This window comes from Pogonomyrmex barbatus, unplaced genomic scaffold (genome assembly GCF_055798465.1).
Source record: "Pogonomyrmex barbatus isolate J1 unplaced genomic scaffold, ASM5579846v1 scaffold9, whole genome shotgun sequence".
NCBI classification, from domain to species: Eukaryota; Metazoa; Arthropoda; class Insecta; order Hymenoptera; family Formicidae; genus Pogonomyrmex; species Pogonomyrmex barbatus.
The window spans coordinates 7,228,843-7,251,621 of record NW_028297193.1 but is presented as its reverse complement, the minus strand read 5'-3'; the positions used below and the strand labels follow the sequence as shown (position 1 = coordinate 7,251,621).

General features: G+C 28.3%; 1 protein-coding gene and 2 long non-coding RNA genes across 5 annotated transcripts in view; 1 reads left to right on the top strand and 2 right to left on the bottom strand.

Moving 5' to 3' along the window:
• The window catches only part of LOC148934581 (uncharacterized), a 65,807-nt gene extending 43,243 nt beyond the window's left edge, over positions 1–22,564 (bottom strand). The window contains exon 1 of one of the 3 annotated variants that reach the window (XR_016141269.1): positions 18,592–22,564. This is a non-coding gene — a long non-coding RNA (uncharacterized LOC148934581). The remainder of the gene's footprint in view (positions 1–18,591) is intronic. The other 2 variants (XR_016141271.1, XR_016141270.1) reach the window with 2 other exon arrangements.
• Positions 2,232–3,660, top strand: LOC148934582 (uncharacterized). Its single transcript, XR_016141273.1, has 2 exons — positions 2,232–2,470; positions 3,542–3,660. It is a non-coding gene; the product is annotated as an uncharacterized LOC148934582 (long non-coding RNA).
• On the bottom strand, positions 4,129–7,053 carry Taf8 (TBP-associated factor 8). Its single transcript, XM_089084621.1, has 5 exons — positions 6,786–7,053; positions 5,831–6,117; positions 5,481–5,631; positions 5,199–5,342; positions 4,129–5,096 (listed from the first exon to the last, which is right to left on the bottom strand). Exons 1-5 carry the CDS (start codon positions 6,913–6,915, stop codon positions 4,930–4,932), a joined length of 879 nt encoding a protein of 292 aa, XP_088940747.1. The 5' UTR covers positions 6,916–7,053; the 3' UTR covers positions 4,129–4,929.
• Positions 22,565–22,779: the final 215 nt, after the last annotated feature.

Genomic DNA, 22,779 nt, shown 5'->3' with positions numbered 1-22,779 from the left:
GAGATCGATTGGTTTCATAAACCCATATTTTCGGGAAGGTACCTCAATTTTCACTTCCAGCATCCTCTCGCCCAAAAAAGAGGCACTATTGCTGGACTCGTCGACAGAGCGTTCTTATTGTCTCACCCGAAATACCACCAAAAAAACTTGAATTTAGTAATTACGACTCTGTTAATGAATGATTATCCTCTCAACTTTATTTTTGATAATATCCATTCAAGACTAAAAACTTTATTCAGACGAAAAGACAGATCAAGAATGTCAAATGCAACAGTGCAATCACAAGGAACAAATTCACTTTACTCTTTGTTCCGGAAATTGCGACTAAACTCAAAAAAACTGTCGATGATTTTAATGCAAAATCCGCATACTTCAATATGAATAAGTTGAGAGGCATGATCAGCGTTCATAAGGACGCTCTACCAGCACATTCCAAAAGAATGTAGTGTACAAGATCTGCTGCGGCAGCTGTGATACGTGCTATGTCGGACAAACAATGAGACAATTAAAAACGAGACTGCATGAACACCAGAGTCATAGAAACACGAACATACATTCAGTCATTATCGAACATAAATTGGATTACGATCATGAATTTAACTGGAACGGTGTGAAAATATTAGACTGTGAACGTAATTTGCAGAAACAGCTAATACTGATCTCAGAGATGCTTTTTATTAAGAGACAGAATAATTGTTTGAATTCACAGTCTGATATTAAATTCTTGCACCACGCATACATTTCTGTCTTGAGCAAGCTGTAACGGCTTTGATGACAAGTTGTTGACTTATAGAATCACCGTGTTCAGTCACTGCCTGGAGGCGTGCAGACGCGTTATTGGTGTGCTCGGTGCGAACCGTGCTGCACTCCTGCACGTGCTTTGTTCGGTTTGTGTGAACCGTGTTCATCCGATAATTGACAAATTAAAGACTGTCCTATCTCTTTAAGAATGACAATATGATCATAATTTGAGTTAGCAAAATTAACGTTAGTGAGCACGTCGGATGAACACGGTATCTTATCTTTATTTTTTATTTTTCTATACATTAAGGATGACTCAAACTAGAGTCGAAACATATATTTTCTTAATTATATTTCGTTATATTTTTTTAATTTGTAATAAAGAATGTAAATTGCGCATCGTAAACAGCACTGATTCTTATTTTACTATTTCATATCTAATACCGAGAATCATCTTATTAATATTTAAATTTATTGTACTAAAGCAAAAACACTTAAAGTATTTTAATCTGTTTATCTTATTAGATAAGATTAATATAAAGCAATTAGGTTACGCTTTTGCTTTGGTACAAGTTTGTGAAAAACTTACAGTTTTAAATCTTGTTGTATCAAAGCAAAAGCGTAATCTAAAATATTTTATATTAATCTTAATAAGATAAACAAATTAAAATACTTTAAGTGTTTACTTAAGTGTTTTTGCTTTACAAGGTACAATAAATTTAAAGTTTTACGTCTCGATTAAAGCCAAAATAACGTTGACGCAAGAGTATCGAGTCTTAGTTTATTTAGATAAAATATTTTAATATCATAATATTTAATATTATATATAATTAATATTATGTTATAATATCATATATATATAAAATATTACCATATTATGCAAAAGTTGCTTTTTTTTATGTCTTCTCGGGTGAAGAGAATGGTTAAAATGACTTTACATCGGGCCATCCAATGATGTATCCGATAACAGGTTAAATTCACGTATTCCATAATAAATCCGTTCCGTTAAATGTTTGCCATGGGAAACCCAGTCATGAAAAAACGGAATGGAATCATTTCGATTGATTAGCCTCCCCCTCCACCATGTTTCCTTTTCGTTACTATTCCGTTTCGTTATTTCTTTTCTCATGGGGACGTATTTTTAGAGTAAATTTAATGTAGGAAACGAATCGCCATTTTCAATTCAAAATCCCTAGAAATCGGAAACGCGCGAGACATGACAATATTACACAAATATTCTGAGTATATTACATATATTCAGAGTACATACAATATAAGTAGCAAAGTTTATTTGTTATTTTCTGAGTATATCCTGAAAATATACGAGAAATGATATTATGCAGAGATATTATGAATTTTTTTTGTATATTATCGATGATTATCGTATATTCCGTATGAATACAGAATATCCATATGATATCATGTTTCGTTAGAGATCTTAATACAAAAGTTATGCAGCATCGAATAGGATCCCAAGTAGGATGGGTAGGCCGTTTTAAAAACATGCGGAGACAGGACAAAACATGCGGATACAGGATAAAAGATGTTTCATCACTTTTTCTCATTTTTTTTACTTATTTTTTCCGTGGGTGTCACGTATATTATAGATTTTCACGATCTATATGCTGTCTGGAATACTTATGCATGCCGTACATGATATACTATTTTTAAATCATTTTCATCCTATAGTCATACTGCGGAATATTTTCCAGTACATACCACGGATTAGGTTAGTGAGCGGTAGTAACGATCTAAGTACATTATATTCACAGTATATCACAGTACGTATGTCGAATGTTCGAAGAATATCTCGAATATACTTGTATGATATCCCGTGAAACATTCTCAGAATAGATAAGTGTTATTAGGGACTATGTAACATTATGTATATAATAAAAATATAACTTATTATTTAATTTTTATTCGCTGATATAAAACAAATAAAATATAGACTTGTATACAATAAAAATTTAAAATTCTCATAGTTTATAGAACTCTACATAAAACACATAGAATATCCCTAATAGCACATGATATTATTCGAATATTCTACACTCGTACTGAAAGTACTGTGGGCATACGTACTATTACCTGATATACTACAGAACATTCATATGACATCTTGATGATGTATCATTTCTCGTATATTCTTAAGCTCATCTTCAGAATATACCGAATATACCCCAGCAGCACATGATATCATACGAATATTCTGTATTTATACTGAATGTGATTTATACTGACTGTGATCATATCGAATATACTAAGATTATTCGTATAAAATCTATGTATTCTAAGTAGCAAAATAACATCATTATGACGATGATTTAAGATCATTTTTTTATCAGTATATTAAAAATATAAACAATGTAAAATGAACGGATATTTGTCATGAAATATTTTCATAAATACATTGTCATTTAAGCGTCATTTTTAAATTATTTTTAATGAATAAATAATGAAATAACATTATTAATTACTATCTTTCTTAATTAACTATAATATATAAATAAGAAAATTTTTCCCATATTTAATACAATTATTGACAAATTCATAAATAAATAAACAAAATATATTTAACAATTTAAACAATTAAACAATTTTCATAATAAAAATGATTCTTATTAAACATAATTTAAATTCACGGATTTATATATGTAATTAAATTATTCACAAGAATTACATATGCAATCGAGATTTTAAAATTAAGACTATTTATATGACAATATAGTAACATTCATTAACCGGATCTATCATATTTTATGTCAAAATTCCGTGTTCACTTATATCATCATTTTAGTTGCAGGTTTCATCCCATTATAGAAGTTAAGCAGCATCGAGCAGGATCTCAAATAGGATGGATGACCGTTTTAAAAACATGCAATGATACAAAATAAAAAATGTTTCATTTTTCTCTGTGCTTTCTCTCATTTTTTTTACTTATTTTCTGTAAGAGGTGTCACATATATTATAGATTTTTTCACGATCTATATGGCTATCTGGGATACTTATGCATGCCTTATGCATGCCCTACATGATATACTGTTCTTAAATCATTTTCATCCTATGACGATACTGCGAGATATTCTCCAATATATACTAGGGATTAGGTTAGTGAGTGGTAGATCTAAATACATTATATTCACAGTATATCGCAGTACGTATTTCGAATGTTCGAAGAATATCTCGACTATACTTGTATGATATCCCGTGGAACGTTCTCAGAATAGACGAGTGCTAAGAACATATAACATTATGAATAAAAACTTTTTAAAACTTATTTCATATATAAATTATAATTATATATGAGTAAATTATAATTATATACAAAGTATGTCTCATAATTTACGGATCTTTCATAAGCAATTAAATTAAGATAACGCGTCATTTCACTGTTATTAGTACCATTTATTCAATACAATTTTCAAATTTTTTGCCACTCTCTTAACATGAATAATAATATTAAGTTATATAATAATAATGCTGAACTTATTTGTTTGTACAGATCTTTACTATTTTCTCATCAAATATTGTGAAAATCACAAAATGATAGAAAACTTCTTACAGATAGAAAATTACTTAGTCTCAATTTATCTACCTTAATAATCACAACTTAGCTATAACTGACTCAAAAATTATTCTATATATAATGATTTTAGTTAATAAATATTTAAAATACCAAATAATAAGAGAAAATATTCAAGATATGATCTTATAAAATATATAAGATTTTGAAGGAGAAATATTTTTATTAAAAAAATTTGTATTAAGTTGGAGATGCCAAGACCACATGAATCGCTTTTTATATAAAATACTATATTTTACATGATACATTAATTAATTGGAGTTATTCTTCTACAAAAAGAATTATTCTAAAATTATACTTAAAAATAGTTAATTTAGAAATTATTTTATATTTTGTATTAATATATTTTATATAAAATATTCATTTTGTCAAAATATATCAGAAGAAATAACTTCTAAACTACCTAAAATTTTTAAGCATGACTTTGAATTTTTGTAAAGGAGGAACACTGCTTTGATATATTCAAAAATAAAATTCTGTGTAAGAAAAAAAAAAATTTTAAATAAACTTGAAAAAAATCTTGAAAAGGTATATCAATATACAAATATATTTGGCCTAGATGTGTATATTGAGAGTTAATTAATATTAGTATATCATGGTATTCATGATTCAAGTGACTCTTTTTTAACAGAATGCTGTATAGCTATTGTTGTACCTGACATTTTATTTTTAGGAATTTTTCCAGGTCTTAAATATGGATTATCTATGACATCTTGCTGAGTAGAAGCTTCACCATTTTGCTCTATATTTTCGTTTTTTGTTTGATTGTCTACAAAGATTTATGATATTTTAATTAAATTATATTATATTTATTAATTTTAATCAAATTATATATATTATTTAAATGTTTCTTCATGTATAAAAAGTTTACCTTCTTCTACCTCTTCATTTCGTTGCTCTTTTTTCTTTTTCATTGGGTTTGAATCAAACTGAAAATCTGAATCTGGTTCGAATATTTGATCTTGAGGTAGAAGAGCAGAAATATAACTCGGAAATTGTGGTTTACAAGATATTACTAAAAACGAATATATATATATATATATATATATATATATATATATATATATATATATAAAACAGTGTTATACATATAAACATTTTTGCATTATTGCTTCATTAAAATATTTATTGAATATAAGAAATATCTCTTTACAAGGAAACATGCTGTTATCTTCTGTGAGGAATAAACTATGTGTTTCTCCTGTTTTGGCAATAAATCTTGTTAAAGCTCTTTCGATATCTCGTTTCTGAGTTGCTACCTTTTCTCTGATTGCTTCATATTCTGTTACTGGTTGCTTATGTGTCTATAGCATTTTCATTATTAAATTAGTTTTATGTATATTGTAACTCTCTTCTTATCTTATTTTTAAAAATAAAATTATTATATTTGTATGTATGTATATATGATATGATATGATATATATATATATATATATATTTGATGATATATATATATATATAAATATAATAATTTTTAAATATTTATAATCAATAAATATTTACCGGAGTTCTAATATATGCATGTGGATCAGGAAACGCTGGTAAATAATTTGGTATATGTGATGGATGGCTTTGCTTAACACCAGCTTGTAAGATATTTAATTGTTTTGCTTGTGTCTGTTGTTGAAGCACTGGCAAGATTGTTCTATTTTGTCGTTTTGCATAAGTCTCTATGTTATCTAATTTTATGCCCATATTAATTAATGCCAATATCACATCTGCTATAAGAGGTTCTGTTCTTCCAGAAAGTTCACAGTAATTTCTCCCTGAAGCTCCAACTTCTATGATAACTGTAATCCATATATAAAAAGAATACAATATATAGATATTTTATATCGAATTATTTTTTAATTTAAAATTATTTCTTTAAGATCTAATTATAAAAAGTAAAAACTTAAGCAAGTTAGAGTTTATATTTTAATATAAAATTTAACTTTCTTTTCATGAGAATAGTATAATAAATAGCATAACTAATATATAAATAATATAATTAATAACAAATTGATAAATATAAAATAAATTATACAATAAAAGTTTTATTTAAAAAATTTATGTATTATAAAAATTTTAATTATAGTCAAACTATAATATATTAATATTTTAAATATTTCACATAAATAAATGATAATAATATAATATTTAAACCCTAGCAATATCTTTCTTTTATAATTCTTTTACAATTTTCTTAATACTTGATCAAATTTTTTTCTTTTTCTAGATAAATTTCATATAAATGTTGAAATTATTTTTTATATATAATATTCAATTTAAAATTATCAATATTTCTTCTTTTTAAACAGAATATTTTAAAGAGTCGAATTTATTTTTTTTCTTGAAACCTTGGTTGCTGAATGATAGGTGACTTTAATTTACTTGTTAGATAAAATTATATAGCACAAATAGAATTTACATAAAATTTTAGATTAGTTATTTTAAAAAGTCTAAATTTAATTCTTACATGATTGTAACATCTCAGTAAGCGTTTCTAGTACTTGTTTCTCACATATATCATAACCACACTCTACTAAAATGCTGCAAATTACTTGATTCAATATCTTTCTTCGAGTATTTATTGTTTGTATATCCATAATTCATTTATTATTATTATTATTATTATTATAATGATTATTTTATGAAGGCTTGATAAAGTTTAACTTTCTAAACTTGCCGAGCTAACTTAAAAAGTATACCAAATAACCTATATCTCTATCTATAACAGACTATTGACTCACGGGCGACAATCTTGTTTCTTGATGAACAAGAATAGAGAACATTATAGGCTGCGTTCCGATATTCACCAGCCAGTACTGAAAATATATAGATCAGGTCACGTATATTATAGATTTTCAGTACTGGCAGTGAATATCAGAACGCATAATAAGAGACTCACGAAAAGCAAGCAACTTTTGATTGATCCACCATTTTTTGGCTATTCCCACTTATTTTCAAATACATTAACTACATTAATCTTAAATTGTAATATTATAATTTAAAAACATAAGCGTTTTAAAGATAATAAAATGTGTATATTTATAAAATTTTATTTTACATAATTATATTACCAATTTATTAATATATTGTATTTATTAATATATATCCTTTAATATTAACGATTTTAAATTTATTACTATTTATTTATTTATCTTTTTTTTCGCTATTTATCTTTTTCAACACAAGAGCAAAAATTAATATAATACTATTATATTACTGTTACACTATAATATTTTTAACTTTTTGATATACAATTGTCAAAACGATTCTCTGTGAAATCAATGACAGCGATTCATAAAATTAGCGGAGTGAGAGAATCCATCGCAGAAAAGCGTCAACAATAAATTTCGAAGAAATTTGGAAGGAATGCAAGTATCAATGTCATGTCTTTTTCTAGAAAGGATTATTATACATATTTATTATTATTATAAACAAACTTTATTACAATATAAAATAAAATTTAAGTAAAAAAATGAACATCCATTCATTTTTTGTATTGATTTATCACAATTAATTAGTTTATGACTATATTTTGCAATTTTAGTATCTATTATTTAATAATATATTATCACGCTTTTCACATATTTAATACACATACAAAATATTCTTAAATCAATATACATACAAAGTAAAAAATATCGCTGTTGGTTAAAGTGAGATAGTGTATATTTCTTTCACTCTTATCAAAACACGTTATTGGTTAGAGTGAGGTGATGTATATTTCTTTCTTTCTCATAGAATTTAGCCAAAACATGGCGGATCAGAGTCGTGGCTCTTATAGTGTCTTTAACCCCAGCCTTTACTTGAAGCGTTGTTGCAATGTTCTTGTTTAGAGACACGAGCTCCCAAAAATACATAAATAGGGATGCTCCCTCCGAATTATTGTCTTGTCGATTGATAGTCCTCTGTACAACTTGGCATCCTTCTTGAATAAACTCCTATCAAGAAGTATCCCAAAGCCTTTAACACATGTAGAAAATAGTTTTAAACTGGCCAATGAGTTGTCTGGCATGCAATTGAATGATGACCATACACTTGTGTCTTTCGATGCGATCTCTTTGTTCACCAATATTCCTATCGATCTATCAATCGACAGCATTGCAAAGCGCTGGGGAGACATCTCGAAGAATTGCGACATCCCTAAGGGGAAATTTTAAATGCGGTCTCGTTTGTCCTAAATTCTATCTTTTTTACGTTTGACAATGTAATCTACAAGCAAACCTTTGGAACACCCATGGATTCCTCATTGTCTCCGATCATAGCCGATTTAGTATTGAAAGATATTTATTAGATTCGGAAAAAATTAACGGAGACCGACTGGATTTGAACTCGGGATCCCTCGTCTACCAATCCGACACTTAGTCTGCACGATCACGACGGCTCCTCTCTGTTAGCTGTTTATATTCCGAATCTTTTTCATGACCGCTTACGGTCGTCTAATTCTTACAGTATTAAGAAATTTGGAGAAGAGCGTGCTTGTCAGGGCGCATTTGGCTTTTTTCTATAAATATGTTGATGACATTGCAATGGCCATTCCTTCTCGATTGATTGATGAGATGCTTGGAAGGTTCAACTCGTACCACCCTAGATTGCAATTCACTGTTGAGGTGGAGGGGAGCGAGTTGAATTTTCTCAACTTGACCTTAAAAGTTGTTAATAAGAACATCGAGATTGATCGGTTTCATAAACCCACATTCAACATTTTCACAATGTGGGAAGGTAGCTCAATTTTTATCCCAGCACCCTCTCGCCCAAAAAGAGGCACTATTGCTGGACTCGTCGATAGAGCGTTCTTATGTTATTGTCCCACCCGAAACACCATCAAAAAAACTTGAATTTAGTGATTAAGACTCTGTTATTGAATGATTACCTCAGCTTTATCTTTGATAATATCCATTCGAGATTAAAAATGTTATTCAGACAAGAAAATAAATCAAGAATGTCGAATGCAACAACGCAATCACAAGGAATAAAATGGTTCACTTTACCCTTTGTTCTGGAAATTGCGACTAAACTCAAAAAAATTATTGATGATTTTAACGCAAAATCCGCGTACTTTAATATGAACAAGTTGAGAGGCATGATCAGGATTCATAAGGACGCTCTACCAGCACATTCCAAAAGAAATGTACAAGATCTGCTGCGGCAATTGCGATGCGTGCGATGTCGGACAAACAGTGAGACAATTAAAAACGAGACTGCATGAACACCAGAGTCATATGGAAGGAACACGAACATACATTCAGTCATTAACGAACATAGATTAGATTGCGATCATGAATTTGACTGGAATGATGTGAAAGTATTAGACTGTGAACGTAACTTGCAAAAACGACTAATCTCAGAAATGCTTTTTATTAAGAGACAGAATAATTGCTTGAATTCACAGTCGGATATTGAATTCTTACACCACGCATTTCTTGAGCAGGCTGTAATTTTGGCTTTGTTTTGATGACACGCTGTTGACTCATAGAATCACCACGTTCAGTCACTTGCCTTATGCTCGAGGCATATGGACGCGTTGTGTGGCGTGCTGCTCGGTACGAACCATGCTGCACTCCTGCGCGTGTTTTATTCGGATGATGATCATAATTCAGGCAACGAAATCAACGTTAGTGAGCACGTCGGATGAATCCGGTATCTTATCCTTATTTTTATATTTTTATTTTATTTTTCATTTTTGTATACACTGAGGATGATTCAAACTAGAGTCGAAACGTATGTCATATTTTTCAATTTGTAATAAAAAATGTAAATTGCGCACTGCAAACAGCGCAATATATATATATATATATATATATATATATATATATATATATATATAAATTAATATATATAAATTAATGTAATTAAATGTAAATTAAATGTTATTACATTTATGATAATCAAGCAACAGAGTCATATTATTCATTTATTTATTTATCTTTCATCAATAATATTAAGACTATATATCAATAATATAAGATTATAATTTCTGAAATCTTCTTTCATCAGATCAATTTGTATTTCAAAATAATAATATTTTGAAACTTTTAAGAAACTAGTAAAACGTTTAAATCATTCTTGAATCGTTCTTGAATTACTAGTAAAAGTTATCAGCATAAAGTGTAAAATTTGGAGAAGAATTAAATATTTTTGGTACCATATTAGCACTCCAAGTAGAAGTTGGGAGCATAACTAAAAACTTGTGAAACTACTTGAGTTTGTGGACTCTTGATTGTGATTGATTGTGTATTGTGTATTGATTGTGAAGTAGAAATAAATAAAATATATACGATGAGTAATATATATATATTAGGTGTACAAAAAAGTTCTGAGCTTTTTTTTGTAAAATTCAATCTTTATTCAAAAACAAACAAAAAAATATTAATCGGCGAAATATTCCTCGTTTGCATCAACGACTTTTTGCCATCTTTCGGATAGCTTGCGAATTCCTTGACGATAGAAGCTCACCGGCTTCGAAGCGATAAAGTCATCAATGCATTTTCGTATCTCTTCAAATCTCACGAAATGTGTATTAGCCAAATGATGCTGCAGCGACAGGAATAGATAGTAATCGGAAGGCGCCATGTCTGAGCTATACGCCGCGTGCGAGAGAAGTTCCTAGCCTAACGCAAAGATATGGTCCTGAGTCGCTTTCGCAACATGTGGTCGAGCATTGTCATGAAACAAGATCACTTTACGACATCCTTGGCCAGTAAATGGCATCTTTTCTTTTAATACATTGCTCAAATTGGTCAATTGTTGTTAGTAGCGGTCTGCCGTGATTGTTTCACCTGGTTGTAACAACTCGTAATACAACACACCTTTTCAATCCCACCAGATGCAAAACCTTCTTGGCATGGATATTGGGCTTTGGCGTCGATGTCGAAGGTTGACCAGGGTCAACCTATGATTTTCTATGTTTAGGGTTATCATAAAGAATCCACTTTTCATTGCCTGTAATGATTTTGTGCAGAAAATCTTTTTTCCGGAACTTTGAAAGCAAAGTGAGTGCAGTGTCACGATGACGATTTTTGTTGTCTTCGGACAATTCATGCGGAACCCATCTGCCTTCCTTCTGAACCTTTTCCATCGTATGTAAACGTACGGAAATGGTTTGCTGCGTAACGCCAAGCTGTTCTGCAAGCTCCTTTTCAGTTTGCACAGAGTTTATATCCAGCAGTGCTTGCAATTCGTCCGTTTCAATCTTTTGAGGGCATTTAGTACGCGGTTCATCTTCAAGACTGAAATCTCCTTGGCGAAATTTTTGACATCTTTTACATGCAGTATGACTTACAGCGTTCTCTCCATATGCACAAATCATTGCAGTGGCTTCAGCAGCATTTTTCTTCAGATGAAACACGAAGTGGATGGAAAATCGAATATGCTCTTTTATTATTGCCATCGTGAACAGTATTGATTTTTGAGGTTATGTGCATCAAACGCCAAACTGTATGGCATTTTAGAAGGCCAAATGTCAACGCTTTAAAATCGCAAAAGGGCGGGAAGATATATAAAATTTAAATTGTTATTTCGGTTGTATGAAATCTAAAGCTCAGAACTTTTTTGTACACCTAATATGTATATATATATATATATATATATATATATATATATATATATACACATCAGAAATTTATAACAGACTTTATAATCTGTCGCATAATCTGTCTTTTCAGGTTTGGCTATATAATGGCGGGATATGTAATGAGTATATATATATATATATATATATATATATATATATATATATATTGTATATTATATAATATAATATTATGTATCATTTTGTATATCAGTATTTTATGTAAGCTAAGATTTCTTCAATTTATATTAAGATATTTCATAAAAGAATTTTAATTTTTCAATCAGTTTTATATAGCATATAAAATATTTATATATATATAAATATTTTATAAAGAAATATTATATATAATATTATAAGTAAAATAATATTTAAGAGATAAATTTTCTTTTAATTATTTGCAGAAAAATTTAATATTAAAATTATTTTATATTAAAATTAAAAATAAATTATAATATAATTTTATTATAATTTTTTATATTAAAAAATTTATTTTTATTAGTATAATTAATAATTATTAATTTAGTTTAAATAAAATATTTTATTTACAATAAAAAGATTTATAAATTATTATAAAATTTATTATTATAAAATTTATTAGTTGATATATTTTTTTTGTGGAGCTAGAGAAAATATAAGTGAAATTTTAATTGAAAATAAATATTAGTTATGACAAAGTTAGTTTAGAGATGTAAAAGTGCTAAAAATTATTTATATGAAAGTGAAAAAAAAATCTATTAAGATTTAATTTATATTTAGTAAATTTATTTTAAAAATGAAAGTATATATAAAGTTTTTAGTTGGGAATTTAAAATAAAGTATATTATTTAAATAATAATTATTTTGAAAAGAGGTTTATATTTAATTTGAAAAGTTATTTAGGAAGTTAATATTAGTAATTTTTATTGATAAAGGTAATAAAAGTGCCAGCAGTTGCGGTTATACTATTATTTTGAATAAATTAAATTAATTTATTATTAAATAAGAAAGGAGTATATTATATTTTAATGTGAGATGAATTTATTTTTTATTTTAATTTATTTGGTGAAATAATTAATTTAAGTTAATGAAGTAAATTTATTAAAAATATAATTTATTTAATGGAAGATTGAAAAATTAGGATTAGATACTCTATTATTCAAAATAAAAATATTAAGGGACTAGTGATTAAATGTGAAATCATTAAAATTATTAAATTTGGCGGTGTTATAATTAATTAGAGGAACTTGTTATGTAAATTGATAATCCATGATAGGATGAATTGTTTATAAAATTTATATAGTGTTGTTTTAAAATTATATTATTAGATTAATAATTGAAAAATTTTTAGTATTTAATTTGAATTCAAATCAAAATGTAGTTTAGATAGGACTTAAAATGAGTTACAATTTAGTAGATCATTCGAATATTAATTTTTAATAATTGATTGAAGAAGAATTTAATTGTAAATTTAATATAATTTTATTAATGATAATAGATTTATAATGTGTACAAATTGCCTGTCATTCTCATTAATTCATGAGTGAGAGAAGTCGTAACATAGTAAATATATTGAAAAATGTATTTAGATAAAATTTTATTAAAGAAATTTGTTGGAATATATTATTAAATTCAAGAAGATAAAATTTAAATTCTAAATTTAAAAATTAATTTTTTAAGGATAATAAGTAGTTATTTATTGGTAAATAAAATTATATTTGTTTAGGGGTTACAGTAATAAATGAAGAAATAATTTTTTTATAATTATAAAGTTAAGTAATATAAATGAAAAAGATTCAATATGAAGAAAATAATTTTATTTATTTTACCTTTTATATCAGGGATTAATAATTTATGTTTTTATTATTTATAAAAGTATTCTCGAATTTAGAAGAGCTAGAAAGAGTATGATAGTTAATGTGAAATAATTATTATTAATAACTTTTTAGAGAAGAGATTTTAGTCAATTTTAAAGATATCTAGTTCTTTTTGAATAAATTTAATTTTTATTTGGCTGTAAAAATGTGTGAGATGATAAATTTAATTATATAGTAGAATAAAATAGATTTTAATTAATTTATTATATTAAATTGTATAATTTTATTGTATTGTTGTTTTTATGAATTATTTTATTTAAATATAGATAATTTTTGGCTGGATTTATAATTTATGTGATGAACTATAAATTTAATTAAAATAGTTGGATAATATAAATTGAAAAATATTTATAAGATTTGAATTTTTTAGGAAAAATGTAATAATTTATTGATTATAATAAGATTTATAATATTTGAATAATGTATTTTAATTAGTTAAAGGAGAAATTATTATTGATGTAATAATAAAATGTTAATATAAGTATAGATTTATTAATAGTGTTGGCATTAAACATTATTAAAATAATAAAGTGAAAATTATTTGATAAATTAATTTAAGTAACTCAGCAAATTTAATAGATTCACATGTTTAATAAAAACATGGCCTTTTGATTATAATATAAGATCAGCTCTGCCCTATGAATTTTTATTTTAAATGGCTGCAGTAAATTGACTGTGCAAAGGTAGCATAATTAGTAGTTTCTTAATTGGAAGTTGAGATGAATGAGTCGATGAAATCTTTACTGTCTCAAATTGATTATTAGAATTTGACTAAATTAAAAAGTTTAGATGAGGTGAGATGATCCATATATATATCCTGAAAAGACAGATTATGCGCAAAGTCTGTTATAAATTTTTGATGCTAGAAAGGCAACAGATTGTTAACAGATTCTATAATATCTGACAATGTTAGCAAACTGCTGCCAGAAACCTGACAGAATCTATTGACATTCTGTAACAAATTGGCAACAAAAATTGAACAGATCTTGCTGCAGGTTATTGTCAGAAAGCGAAAGCAGGATCTGCGCGACACAATTTGATGACAGAATCTGCTCAATTTCTGCTGCCAGTCTGTTGACATAGAATGTCAACAAGTTCTGTCAACAGAATGTAAGCAGAATGGAACTTCAGTCTGCTAACATTTTCTGATTAAATCTGTTGCCAATTTGCCGACATTCTGCTAACATTTTGCTGGGTATATATATATATATATATATATATATATATATATGTATATATTGAAAGATATCTATTAGATTCGGAAAAAATTAACGGAGACCGACTGGATTTGAATTCGGGATCCCTCGTCTACCAATCCGACACTTAGTCTACACGATCACGACGGCTCCTCTCTGTTAGCTGTTTATATTCCGAATCTCTTTCATGACTGCTTACGGTCGTCTAATTCTTACAATATATATATAATTTTCGTAGAGGAAAAATCGTCTCAGAATTAATTCAGGAGTACGTCCTTGCAAGGATAATAACGATCTAACTTATCGATCTAATATAATGTAAATCAGATCGATAAGTCAGCTTATTATCATGATGCAGCGCGTTAATGACCGATAGTGAAACGCTTCGAACGCTTCGTAATACCAAGTAATAATAGATAAGTTCGATAGATAATATCGGCAGGTAATGTCCACCTGTCGAACATAATTGATTTGATTTTTTGTTAATAATTTGATTTTTTTTTAATAATTTGTGAACTCGAAGAGAATGTCCCTCGAAATAATTTGGTTGCCTTGAAAAGGGCAGATAAATTATTATAGAAGACTTCTTTTCTTTTCATAATAAATGTTCGAAATGTCCGCCGTCCATTCTGATGCAAGCTTTCATGCGTTTCAGTAAATTTTCTTGGGTTTTCTCCATAACTTCGTTGTCGATTGACCAAATGGCATGGTGAAGTTTGTTATTTAGTTCTTCGATATTCTCGGGAAGCTGTATGTAAATGATTTTCTTGCAGTATCCCCAAGAAAAAATCTAATGGATTGAGGTCTGGGGATCTTGCAGGCCAACGTATCGGTCCATACCGGCCCATCCAACGACCAGGAAATTGCTGATTTAAAAAGTCTGTGACTATTCTGGCGTTATGTGGACCAGCACCGTCCTGTTGAAATATAATTTTATTTCTGTTTAATAATGGCATCTCTTCCAAAAAGTCCGGCAGATTTTCTGATAAAAATTCCAAATATGATGCGCTATTTAATCTTTCTGGAAGAATAACTGGACCCAATATTTTTGTACCTATAATCCCAGCCCAGACGTTTAGTTTCCAACGAATTTGATAATTTCTGAGTCGTATCGCTCGAGGATTCTCGTCGTCCCACATATGCATATTATGCGAATTTAAAATTTCTTCTCGTGTGAACAGCGATTCATCACTGAATATTACACGAGAAGGAAATTCTCGATCTTCGTGTACTCTTCTTAGGAAATTCTCGCAGAATCTCTTGCTCCGAGGATAGTCTTCTTGTCGCAAATGTTGCACGCGAGTATAATAATAGGTATATAATTTTTTTTCTTTGAATATTCTTGAATATTCTTTGGACGGTGGAATAAGATAATTCGTGCTCTCGAGCAATGTCCCGAATACTAATTTCAGGTTCTTGCTCAATAGCACGAAGGATTGTTTCCACGTTTCGTAAATTTCTTGCAACACGATGTCTGCCAGTGTCCTTTCTTTTTGATAACACGCTTACGGTTTCATCTAATCTTTGAGCCGCTTCAAGTATAACACTAGGTCTTGGATGTTTTGCTCGGTTTGGGTATAATTCGATGTATCTCCTCACAGCAACGTGATATTGCCCTTGACACTCGCCAAATACCATCATCGCATGTGTGTGTGTGTGTGTGTGTGTGTGTGTGTGTGTGTGTGTGTGTGTGTGTGTGTGTGTGTGTAAATTTGTCACATGGGGCATCGTTCATCCACAATGAAATTCATTCGTCAAGCTACAGTATAAAGATATCATAGAGATATCTACAAGGTAAGTGAATGAATGAGAGAGAGAGAGAGAGAGAGAGAGAGAGAGAGAGAAAGTGAGAAATCGCATAGGTGCATACTATCGCATTTGGTAAACACATCGACACAGCGAACGCTCTACAGTAATCGCCTGCGTCGGACGGTGAGTTGTGCCGTCCCTGCCTACCTTCCGTACGCGTCTTGTTATTCGCTAACTTTTTTCTTTTATAATTTAAAATGTAAGCGTCGGACAAAATTTTTGTAGAGGAAAAATCGTCTCTCAGAATTAATTCAGGAGTACGTCCTTGCAAGGACATGGGGTTGTTCTGAATCACCTTGTATATATATATATATATATATATATATATATATATATATATATAATAAAAGGTTGCGTTCCGAAATTCATTGCTAATACTGAAAATATATAGTTCATGTCACGTATATTATAGATTTTCAGTACTGGCAATGAATATGTGGAACGCATTGAAAATAGATACCTTCCATAGCTAGTTTCCACCGATGTCTTAATTCGCTCCTAATATGACGTAGGAATTTGCATGTACTTGACCTGAGTACTATGCCAATTTAAAGAATTATTTTTTTAAATTGTTTGTATTTTGTATGAAGAGTTATGAAGTGCAATTGAAAAGATTTATGAGTCATTTAGTTAATTGTAATTAATCATTTTTATACCATGTACTTAACTCGAGAAATTTATCGAAGATAAATTGGACAATGTTCTTGTTATGGAATCATGTATGGAATTGTTTGTATTTTGTATAAAGAATTATGAAGTGTTATTAAAAAGTTTTGTGAGTTATTCAGATAATTATAATTAAATATTTTTTTAAATATTTTTTTAAATATTTAAGAGTCAGCAGGAACAACAAGCCAACTCATTTACATCTCATTTGTGCGGTGCAGATACAAATGTATTCTATCATATTTTATCTCATAGTAATAGTTTCCTCGAGATAATATTTTGTCACAAGTCTTTTTTTTATCCATTTACGAAGTCACGTTTACGAACCTGTTACAGAGCCGGATTTTGCAATTTGGCCCTTAAAATAATATAATAAATAAGAATATCTGCACTATATTATATTATAATAATATATTATAATATATTATATTAATAATATATTATAATAATTATAGGCCTGTTCCTTTTGGACTTCTTCCACTGGAAGAAGAAAGATAAACTCTGAACTAATGCAGCCAGTTCAGCTAGAAAGAACAGACCCATGTAGTATCGTTGCAATTTTGAATTTAATTATAATTATCTGAATAATTCACAAAATTTTTTAATGACACTTCATAATTCTTTATACAAAATACAAGCAATTCCAGGAACATTGTCCAATTTATCTTCGATTAATTCCTCGGATTAAGTACCTAGTATAAAAATGATTAATTAATTACAAAATTAACTGAATGATTGACAAACCTTTTCAATTGCATTTCAAAATTCTTCATATGAAATACAAACAATTTAAAATAATAATTCTTTGAATCGGCATACTTCTCGAGTCAAGTATGTACGAATGACATAGAACCAGATTTGTCGATGGAAATGCGACAAATTGCGTTCATTTCAATCTCGCTTCGATCCAAAAATCTTATCGAAGTGACAGCGAACTAATACAAGATTCGATAGAAACGATTGAGGGTTTCTTTCACCAATCTTCAGTTAAGTTAACTGACGATTAACCCGTAGGAGTGCCAACTGTATTGAATGCTTAGAAAGTAGTGTTTCTTAATCTAATATTCTTTTCATGTTATTGGTATTTTGATAGATAAATGAAATTGTAAATATCCGATAATAATTGTAAATAAAAATTATTAAACAATTATTTGCTTAAACAAAAATTTTAACACTTACCTATAATAAACAGTTTACTTCTCAGTTGTTGGCGATCATGATGGTCGAGTTAACCGTCGATTAGCTTAACCGAAGATTGGTGGAAAGAAGTTTTGAAGTAGATAATACTAACTTTATTTTTCATAACAGTAGTAATTGTTCATGGGTTTTGTTTTTTATTCCCGCACTAGAACTGCACTAAAACCAGAGAGAAACCTGAGAGCGACCATCTCGGCCTTTTTCGTGGAAACTCTCCGGGACACTAGCGCCCCAGTTCCTTCTTAGCATGTTGGAACTAAGTAGCGAATTTCATTTTCTGACACTGCCGATAAAATCTCATTCCGGTGTGTGTCCATGCTAGTTCCACAATTCATGCTACTTCCACAATCCGAAAGGAGCACGAATATACTTATAATTAAATATTTATTTACGTTTGCGCAATTTTCTCGTTGTAAAATATTGATGAACATTAACATTGGTATATATATATATATATATATATATATATATATATATATATATATATACATACACACACACACACACAAGGATATATATATATATATATATATATAAAGAATATATAAAGGAAAACGAAAATTATTATATATAATCATATATACTTTACATATAATACTTATTATAATTAATGAACTATTATATAATTTTATAATAATTAAGATTATAATAATTAAAAGTTATAATAAGTAATAAATAATAATATAAATTTGTGAGAAATTTTCTTAACAATTATATGATATAAGATCCCAAAATTCTCTTAGAAATTCAAAGTTTACTATATATTTCGTATAATGAATTACAAAGTTAGTCGACAAGTTAGCATTTCGGAAGTTATATATTTTTGCTTCGTCATATCAAATAAAAAAAAGGAGAGATGAAATTATATATAAAATTGATTATTTAATTTATCATGCAATAAATTTGAATTTGTAATTAATTATTCAAAACATAGTAAACTTTGAATTTCAAAGAGAATTTTAAAATATATACAATGTTATACAATTATACTGAAGAAATAGTTTTATATCTTTAGACATCTAGTTTTATACATCTTTATTTATTACATAATTACAATTTTTATACGTAAAATTATATAACAAGTAATTATAATAAATTTTATAAATATGTAACGATTTTCGTTTTCTTTTATACATTGTATACGCTTATTCTTTTTAATTCGTATGCTATATGTCAACAACAATGTCAACAATGAGCGATAAGAAACATCGAAGACACTCGACTATCATACAGCGTGTGAAGCGCGAAAGAGTACGAAAATATTTCTATTTTCTTTTCATACTACGTCATACTACGAGCGCGAAAGGACAATAGTATTTCTATCCTTTTCTATCGTCCCCAGGTGGCCGAAACGCCAAGCGCATATGTACGTGTCTCGCCTTTGTGTGCGTGCCACGCATCTCTTCTCACAATTGGTCCTTTTAAAGAAAGCAAGATTCCGGCCTTCAGGCCACCGATTTTGCTGAATTTTTGTTACAATGTATTTTGTTACAATGTAGTATTAATATAGATGTAATAGCATATAGCAATATATTATTCGGAAATTATATATTTTTAAACTATTGATGAGACATTACGGTTCGAATTTTAGTATGCTCCATTAGTATCACTGCAATAAAGCATATGGCTAGACTCGACATAGCGTAGTGCTTTAGATGGTGCTGGAAATGCGGAGATTGCGTGTTCGCGTCCCATTTTATTTTATAATCTTTCTTTTCTTTTTTTTTTACATTAATTTTTTTTCTTGCAAAAAGAAATATTTAGTACATTTAATAATACAGAAACTTTTTTTTTATATATTTCAACTTTTTTGTTTTTAATAAAAAAATAAAATGGACAGTACTAATATGACAAGCTTATACTTATATGTATGTATTTATATAGAAATGTATATACAATTTCTATATAAATACATATTATTGGTTTATTTATGTACAAAACAAAACTTCCTTTATATCGTATAAATAATTCGCCATATATATATAAATATATACATATATGCATACGAATTATTAAAATATCATTTGAAAGCTCATAGAAGTAAATGGAAAAATACGAAAGTATGCAAAATTTAGGAGATTAGGTGCATATGTGTGTAGAAATATATGTATGAATGTATGTATATATACATAAATGTATATTTAAATCTATGTATATTTAAATGTGCATATGTGTTCTCATCGGAGTTTGCTCCAACATCCTCTTAACGTCTTTTGAACCTAATTCTTTAAAGATTATACAAATTTTAATAAAAAAAGTTACAAGAAAATTTATATGTAGTACATATAAAAAGATAATAATAATATTATTATTATAATAAATACATATTTTATATGTACATATAAAAATGTATATATACAATGAGGAACATAAATGAGGTCCTTTTTCGGTGTAGCTAGGAGTAGATGAGCGCGCCATCCGTGGATTGTCGTTATACCTACTTTCCGAGGATCAAAGACTGAATACTGAATGCATCTCAGTTTCTGCATATACATTGCTCGTACGTAAAAGACTTTAATACTTTAAGACTTTAAGACTTTAAGACTTTAATTATTTATGCAATTATTATTTATATACGATATAAAAAATTTAATTAAAATATAATTATATACTATAATTATTATACTATACATCTATATTATTATTCTCATATTATTATTCCAGTACACACAAACTATAAAAGTAATATTTCAAACATTTACCAAATAATTGACATAAAAAAATTTTAGTGATTATATTTAGTGGTTAATGTTTGTGTTTACTGGGGTTCCGATATTCATTGCCAGTACTGAAAATATATAGTTTAAATCACGTATATTATAGAATAATAATAGGAGAATAATAATACAAATGTATAGTATAACAATTATAATTAAAATATAATTATTATATTTTAATTAAAATATAATTTTTATATTATTATAATTATATAATAATTATATAATATAATATAATATAATTATATAATAATTATTTATATTATTTATAATTTTTATATTTATATTTTTATATTGTATGTAAATGATAACTACATGAATAATTCTATTAAAATCTTATCATCGTGCGGGCAATGTATATGCAGAAACCGAAATTTGGTCTTTGACGCTCAGAAAATAGATGCAACGACAATTCACGGATGGCGCGCTCATCTATCTCCTAGCTACATCTAAAAAGGACCTCATTTATGCTTCTCATTGTACATGTATGTAATTCTTTGTTCTCTTTGACAAAAGTCAAATAAAAGATGAACTTAAAGATTTAACTTAGATGAACTTAAAAGATGAACTTTTCGCGTTGGCCCTTCAGATTCATAGACTCTTTAATTTTTGCCAGATTTCTTTAGACGTGATACATCCGTTTATTTGCTTCAATTCCTCAGCGCTTATCGCGAGTATGATGTCAGCCATGGCCTTTTCATCGACTATTTCCCAGGTTGTAATTTCGGCTGCATTTGTACCTATCGCGATTGGTTTTGTCTTCGTTCCACTGACATAACCCCACGCGTCATTCTTTATAAGTAATGCTTTCATGTGAATCTTCCACGTGTCATAGTTTTCCTTTTGGAGAGATGGAATTTTGACCGACGTTTGGCTCATTTTTCATGGAGAAATTTTCAAGCTCGTGCTTAGTCACGTTTATAAATTTATGAACACGAGTTTTCTTCGAAGAACAACAAGCGATTTATTCCGTTTTTTTTATTTTTTAAGTTATATTCACTTTTACACTTGTTTTCGTGTAGATACGTTATTACGCATACACTTTTCTTTCAACACAGTGGAAGCGTCCTAGGCCCATAATCTGTGAGAATAGAGACAGGAATAACACAATATTTTCAAATTACATCTTTTTATATCAGCTTTAATTTTACATGACTTTGCGTGCACAACGAAAGACTAGAGCAACTGCGAAAAGCAAAAGGAAACTGAACATTTTTAGTACAGTCAAACGATAGATGGCGCAAGGATGCCGTTTTTATATCATTTTCAACATAGATTAAGTTAATAATTATTAATAAATATAATAAAATATTTACTGGAACTTCAAATAAACATAGTTCATTCAGATCTTCTGCAATTAATTGCCAAAACTTTTTATTTTTTTTGGTATTATCAACTTCAATATCACGAGCTTCATAAGCAGATAAAAGTGCAAAAATAGCTTGTTTGTTCC